Source organism: Pocillopora damicornis, chromosome 8, assembly GCF_964200805.1.
Source record: "Pocillopora damicornis chromosome 8, jaPocDami1.2, whole genome shotgun sequence".
NCBI classification, from domain to species: domain Eukaryota; kingdom Metazoa; phylum Cnidaria; class Anthozoa; order Scleractinia; family Pocilloporidae; genus Pocillopora; species Pocillopora damicornis.
In genome coordinates this window covers 613,070-620,000 of record NC_142677.1, presented here as the reverse complement: position 1 = coordinate 620,000, position 6,931 = coordinate 613,070, and the positions used below count along the sequence as shown (strand labels likewise).

Below are 6,931 nucleotides of genomic sequence, written 5' to 3'. Positions count from 1 at the left end.
TTGACCTCTGCGAGTCTTTCTCTGTGTACTCCTGCAAAGTCTAGTGCATCTTTGAGAAAACCATGTCTGAGTGTGCGCAGCATGGACGCCATCACAGCAAGGGAAAGCTGCCACACTTTATCCCAGCTTCGTTGGCTACTCCTGTCCGAGTTGTGAGAGGATACCTTAGACTGGGAACCAGATTTGGGCTGAGAAGCCTGCAAGAGAGAAAGTAACGGTAAAGTGAGGTCTTCAAGTGCGTCGTGGTAATATAAGAACGCCGATTTCAAATTCTAATATACACAAAGTAAAGCCGGGAATATGTGAACAAATATCTAAGAGTGAGGTTTTGGATGGGAGCGCGAACGGATTTTCAATTTCATGTTAGATATACCACGCAATTCAAATGGCACTGATAAACAAACAAACAACAGGAGCAGGGTTTGAAAGACTGTTTCAAGTGCAAACCCGTTGTTCGACTGAAATCAAAATCAATTCCAGTCTTGAATCCATACTCGTGGCTAACATGGATATTGAATAAGAGTCACGTCTGTGTGATACGCGTTCAAAGAGAGGAGTAAAAAGAGCTGAACGGAAGAAATAATTACCTGTGGTGCACCTTCAGAGTAAGTCAGCGAAGCCAATCCCAGGCAGAGTGGTTGGGATATACTGTTCATAGCCAGGGCTTCAGCACTCTGAAAAATTAGCAAGAACAAAAGGTTATAATGGCTCGCACTACGAGAGATCGGGCGATTTCACAATTGCGTTTACAAGTCAAGAATCTGAAACAACATACAAAACATGTGATCAAAAAATGCAGTGACGCAAATGTGTTGAGATAACACAGACACATTTCATACCATTGGTATTCTTGACAGCGACAGGAACAAGTGAAGAATGGCTTCGGTGAATTCCACTTTCTCGTGCGTCTGAACAAGAAAAAATATTAGCCGTAATGTTGATGTGATTACATTAAGTTCATCGTGAACGCTGTAAACATATCATGCAAAAGTTATTCTGATTGGTTTCAAAGGTTTCACAATACCTTAATACACACATCCAGGGCCTGAACCAGAGACGCAAACAGCGCATGCTCTCTCAACACAGGAAGCCACTGACCAGGGTTGGCGAGCAGAATGTTCAGAATTTCATCGATGATGAACACAGACAGTTCAAGAACCTACAAAACATAACGTGAAAAATGCGATATGTTACTCAAACAGAATAAAACATACGTAACGTTTTTACTTTTTCAAACGGATGACTCTGGTAAGCAGTACGAGAGGACTTATCAAAAGAGTGGAAACATACGTCCAGGCATGCCAAAAAGTTTAATATGTCAGCATACCCTGTCTTGTTGCTTCTGTTCGCTCGAGAATCTTCCTCTTAAGTATTCCAGTGGTTCACAAGCCAGCGGTAAAAGAACCAACGCATGACTGCTCAGTAACGTGTCTAAATACAACAGGCAAATTAATACGGTCATTTGAACTGAGTAACCATGGCCTCTACTGTGCCCAATTGTGGGCTGTAAGGCGACACATGACCTTAAAATTTACAACGAATGGGAAATTGTGAGCAAGCACTAACAACAGTTACACATCAACACGAGCCAGTCGTTACAGTGAAAGTTTTTAACTAATTAGAAAGCAGTAGACTGCAAAAATTAAAGAAAATGAGCTCCTCAAGGTTACGAGAGCCCACACTAAGGTGATTACCAATGGTCTTTTCTCGGAAGGTCTCTCCTCAGGAGAGAAAAGAATACAGCTTCTCAGGAAAAGAAGTCTTCCCAACATCCAAACAGTAAAAAAAAAAATGCTCAAACTTTACAGCGTCCGCGAGACACGATCGCTCACCGGATAGGTTTTCAGTCCTGGCGTACTGAAGCAGAACTGAGAAGGACGAGAACATGGCCACACGGATATGGACAAATAACTGTGTGTCATTCTTGTGCGCAGTGTCAATGACATCCACCAAGCACTGGAACACTGGATTGGGATCCCGAAGACAGCTGTGAGACAAAGTCTTTCAGAATTTGACAGACGACTCTACTTACACAGATGTTTCAAATTTTCATCGCATTAATCCTTCCAAGGAGAAACTTGCATGCTGACAAGTTAAAATGTAACCAATGACGTTACTATGAATTCACTTAGAGGAGAGGGGGGACCAAATCCCAAGTGGACAATAAGACAGAAGCAACAGTTTTTGGTTCAAGTTCCCTCTAGAACTCTGATCAAGCTCTAAAAACCGAAGCAACAGGATTGCTTGTAGGCAAAAAGGTAAGGCTTATGTGACAAAAGCCCTTACAACATTCCTTAGCATAAACAAATCTATAAGAAAGGATTACCTCTTCCACCTCTTGAGCAGCATCAGATAAAGACTACTCAGTTCAACAGACGCATTTATACTCTCTACGGCTACAACTCTGGAAACCTGCAAGAAAGAGAGTCAAATGTTAGTATGCAGCGTAGATACTCAAAGGAAAACCACGATTCGAGCGGGATTTAACACACAGCTACCTCTAACCAGCTTGTAAACCACATGACTATACATATTGTGCCGAGGAAACGCGTAAAAAACGTTCCATTTTGACTCGTTACTAAATGAGCCGTTCCCCTTTCCACGTTGGCTATTTCTAGAATGCAAGCTTTTCTAGCCCTTGCATCTAAGATTTTAAATATTTGGAGACAAGGTAACAAAGTGTTTCTAGATTTGCTGTTTAACAGGCCAAAACATCTCACAATACCACCCACAGCAACGCATTGTCGAGATATATTTGCATTTGAACTCTGCCAACTGATAGCGATATGGTACTTTTAGACACAAAACCTGGGACTTGAGCGCCTGAAGAGTATCCTCCAAGATTAATCTTCTTCGACGAGTATCGTTTAGACCAAATATCTCATTCTGAAAAGGCATATGACAAAGTTAACAAAACAAAATGTGATACCCGTGTTCCGATCCCAGAAGAGAAAAATACTTCAGCCAGTTTATTTTTTGTGAAATTATCTATTTCAAATAAGTGAGCACCTTTATACCATTATAAGAAAATAAGTCACTGAAAGCAGTTCTGGCGATAACAAAGCCACAAGCACGTCCTCAAACAAACCAAAGAAATCCAGGATACGTTTTGTGAATTAATGTAGCAGTTCTTTGGTATAATTTTTTTGTCACTCTATAAATCTTACATAAGCCAATCTTTCTCGGTCAAGATAGTTGGATCTTGTTTCTACCATGTTTAACCAACAACTATCAGGGAGTAGAGGGCCGTAAAACCCCAATATCCAACCTTCTTGACCTCACGCTTAGTCGGTGGCGTAAATGTCTGATGAACCCTCACTCAGGTCAACTTAGTACACACAAGATTCCGTACTAACAACAAATTGTAAGCCTTATGAACAGAGACACCTGTTTATTAGCTCAGGCAGCCATCACAAAAATTTATCAGGTAGAATTAACTCAAGAACGTTTCTAGTACCTGAAAAGAAGAACAAACAACTAAATATGTTCTCCAGGCTTTGAGCAGTTTGAGTTTTTCTTCTTCAAACTGTTTTTCTTGATCATCGTCCATAGATTGATCCAAAGATTTGAGGAACTGCAACAGAAAATTCAAGTGTGACACCATGATTAGTTCGTAGACTCAAAAGCTGGTGTAGAATTATGCACTGTCGACTTGGAGAAATTCAAGATGATATTTTGGAATATTCTACTGAGAGTTTCCTCTATATAACTTCTTCTACTTATAAATTCTTGAATTCTTCGACCTTACACTTTTCTTGCATACAATTGTTTGCTTAAAACCAAAAATGGCCTCCGAAGGTTAAAAAAGACCACCCGGCAATTGCTAGCAATTACCATGCTGAAGTTATCACTCCTTTTTCGTTCGATTAATTCTATCATTAGTAAATGACATCTAATAATCTTCTAATCAACAGACTTTTAGAAACGGATTTTACCATAAAAAGTTAACGTTAAAAAGCAACGACGTTTCGACCGCTCTACGATTATTGTCAACTTGAAGGATAAAATTTCTTTATCATGCGCTTATATAATTAATTGTAAAAATGCTAGTGAGATACTGACTAAAACTCTAAAATATTTTCATAGAAACAGTACGAGAAAATTGTGGCAAGAATGTTAAAAAACGCTAACATTCGAAAGAAATTTCAAGATTTTGAAGAAATGTCAGAGTAAACTGGACTGTTTGATCTTTGAAATGCTTTTTATTCGCGAACTTGAACCAAAACTGAACAAACAGGGAGATTCGATCTGTGTTAAAGTATTTACCTATCCATTCAGTTTTAATTTTGTTTCTTTCGCCTCAGCGTTTCTTTTATCATTCTTCCGCAATTTTCTTGTATTGCTTCTATAAAAATATTTTAGAATTTTAGTCAGTATTTCAATAGCATTTTTACAATTGATTATATAAGCGCATGACAAAAAAATTTTATCCTTCAACTTGAAAATGACCGTTGAGCGATCGAAACGTCGTTGCTTTTTAACGTTAATTTTCATAATAGTCATCGTCCCAATTTATTGCGAACAATAAATCTACTGTTGTTTTACGAAAAGATCTCCGTACACTTAATAATGCATCAATCAAGTTGACTTGAATTGTTAGGAAACATAATTCATTCTGGATTGGTCTCGATTTGATTACTTCCGCTACCGCATCACCCCAGGCTACAATCGGTCACGCAAACTAAGTGCATGGCAACTGAGCTCCATACCGCTGATCAGAGTGACACGCAAGTTTCTCATAATCTTAAGTAGCGACACGCAGTTTCTATTTTATTTTAGCGTTTTGCTTGACTGTTTCGATTTGTACTACCAAGATCAGAAGTCATGTTCACCGTCGAGAAAAACTGGCAAACAACAAGACCAACCATCAAAGAAAGAACAACGTACATGCTCAACAATGAACTCTTCAGTGATGTCAAGTTCGTTGTTCGCAAGATGCATGGCGAAAGTGAAAGTAAACAACTGATTCCAGCTCACAAGTTTGTGCTCTCGATTGGCAGCCCTGTCTTTGAAGCCATGTTTTATGGTGAGCTGGCCGAGACTAAAGACTCAATTGAAATGCCTGACGCCGAGTACGAGAGTCTGATGGAGTTTTTTCGTTTCATGTACAGCGATGAAGTGAATTTGAGCGGAAGTAATGTTATGGGAGTGTTGTATTTGGCGAAGAAATACATAGTCCCATCACTCGTTGACAAATGCTCGGAGTATTTGCTAGATAACTTGGAGCCATCGAATGTTTTCAGCATCCTGCCATCTGCTGAGAAATACGAAGAGAAAAACCTAGTGGATCGATGCTGGAAAGTGATTGATAAGCAGACAGAGCTAGCCGTGAAATCTGATGGATTTGGTGAAATCGAGAGGTCACTACTTGAAACAGTTGTCAAAAGAGACACGCTGACAATTGAAGAGATTGAGTTGTTTAAAGCTGTTGACCTGTGGGCTACAAAGGAATGTGAACGACAGCGTTTAACCGCTGATGGCTCAGTGAAAAGAAGGATGCTTGGAGAGGAGATAGTCAAAGCCATACGCTTCCCAACGATGAAACTGGAAGATTTTTCCACTGTTGTATTGGATTCTGACCTTCTAGAAAAAGCGGAGATCAAAAATATCATCAAACGTCTAAGTTCAGTTTCGACGTCTTCAACTATTTTTCCTGACACAAAACGATGTGGCACCAAGATATCGACTGTTGTCGAAAAATGTTGCCGGCTGGGTTCCTTTTATCGTTGTAGTTCGATCTTAAGTAGGAGCGCTAATGAAAGTATTGATTTCTCGGTGGATAAAGATATAGCGCTACACGGATTGTGCTTCTTTGGTCGGAATGGGGCATCTCATTCGGTAGCTTTGGAACTTATAGACACAAACACCAAAAAAGCGTTAAAATCCTTGACTGGAACATTTTCCACGGTGCTGTTAAATTGGCAAAAATGCAACTTTGACTGTTTCGAGGTGCCTCTTAAGGAAGCAATTTTATTAAAAAAGAACACCAGATACGGTATACGGGCTTTAATAAAAGGTCCTAGTTCGCAGTGTGGGACTAACCTTATCAACCCCGTTCAATGTTCAGGAGTAACATTTACATTTTTTACAAGTGAGGACCCGGGATCTAGAACAGACGTCAGAGAAGGGCAACTTCCGATACTGCTGTTTTCTCTTTAGAGCATCGCGTAACTTTGCCGACTACTAACAGCGCAAGCTACTGAACTGATAATGCTTCACTAAGCACATACATTAGGGAGAAGTGATTTGATATAAAATCGTTCCAACTGAAAAACAGCTTTCGGCGCAATGTTGGCTGACAACTTTCAGGTCTACGGTTAACTCAGCTATAACAGCCGATTCCTATGTTATTCCTGTGTCCTCTGAAAAAAAGTGCTTGTGGAACATAAATTTAGCACTATGATTGCGTTGCATTCTTTAAATTTATCGATTCAGTATTTAAAGGTCTGCTACATGACATTTCACGCTGTTGCACTGTTTTAAGTGAAATAGTAGGTCTTGAAATTGAGACTTAAATATGTCTTTCTGCAAAATAAACTGATCTCCCGGTTTCGTCTGTCACAGTTGTTACTGCTCTAATTTCCGATTTCAATTTTACATCAACATGCGAGCAACCGAATGGATGTTCCAGATTGACTTTAAATCCATGAGATCGTTGTACGCATATGATGACAATCTGTACGCCATTATGATTGGGATGCCCTTAGTTTTAAACTACTCCTTCATCGAGTCCCATGCTTTTGTGTGACTCCGGCGTAGCGCACGCTTTTCCCACTTAGTTAAAAGCAAATAGAAAGACTGTTATGCAGGCTATCAAGGGCCCTACCGTTTTTCAGTCTCGTCAGGTGGAAAAGCACGAATGTCAGACCACAGAACGGCTGCTACGTAGACCAGTCGTGTATAACGTGTATGGTGAATTTAACGGAAACGC

The 6,931-nt window shown here is 39.8% G+C and overlaps 2 protein-coding genes across 5 annotated transcripts in view; one reads left to right on the top strand and one right to left on the bottom strand.

Annotated features, from left to right (window-relative positions):
• LOC113680637 (nucleoporin NUP188) overlaps positions 1 to 6,931 on the bottom strand; it is a 35,035-nt gene that overhangs the window by 5,398 nt on the left and 22,706 nt on the right. For all 4 annotated transcript variants that reach the window (XM_089180710.1, XM_089180711.1, XM_089180712.1 and 1 more), the window contains 9 exons: positions 3,458 to 3,574; positions 2,809 to 2,886; positions 2,327 to 2,412; positions 1,833 to 1,987; positions 1,328 to 1,431; positions 1,025 to 1,159; positions 840 to 908; positions 588 to 674; positions 6 to 197 (listed from right to left, as the gene is read on the bottom strand). In XM_089180710.1, the coding sequence (XP_089036836.1) occupies positions 6 to 197; positions 588 to 674; positions 840 to 908; positions 1,025 to 1,159; positions 1,328 to 1,431; positions 1,833 to 1,987; positions 2,327 to 2,412; positions 2,809 to 2,886; positions 3,458 to 3,574 (1,023 nt within the window). The remainder of the gene's footprint in view (positions 1 to 5; positions 198 to 587; positions 675 to 839; positions 909 to 1,024; positions 1,160 to 1,327; positions 1,432 to 1,832; positions 1,988 to 2,326; positions 2,413 to 2,808; positions 2,887 to 3,457; positions 3,575 to 6,931) is intronic.
• On the top strand, positions 4,715 to 6,552 carry LOC113680681 (BTB/POZ domain-containing protein 6-B). The gene has a single exon (XM_027197715.2). The coding sequence runs from the start codon at positions 4,825 to 4,827 to the stop codon at positions 6,157 to 6,159; it is 1,335 nt and encodes a 444-aa protein (XP_027053516.2). The 5' UTR covers positions 4,715 to 4,824; the 3' UTR covers positions 6,160 to 6,552.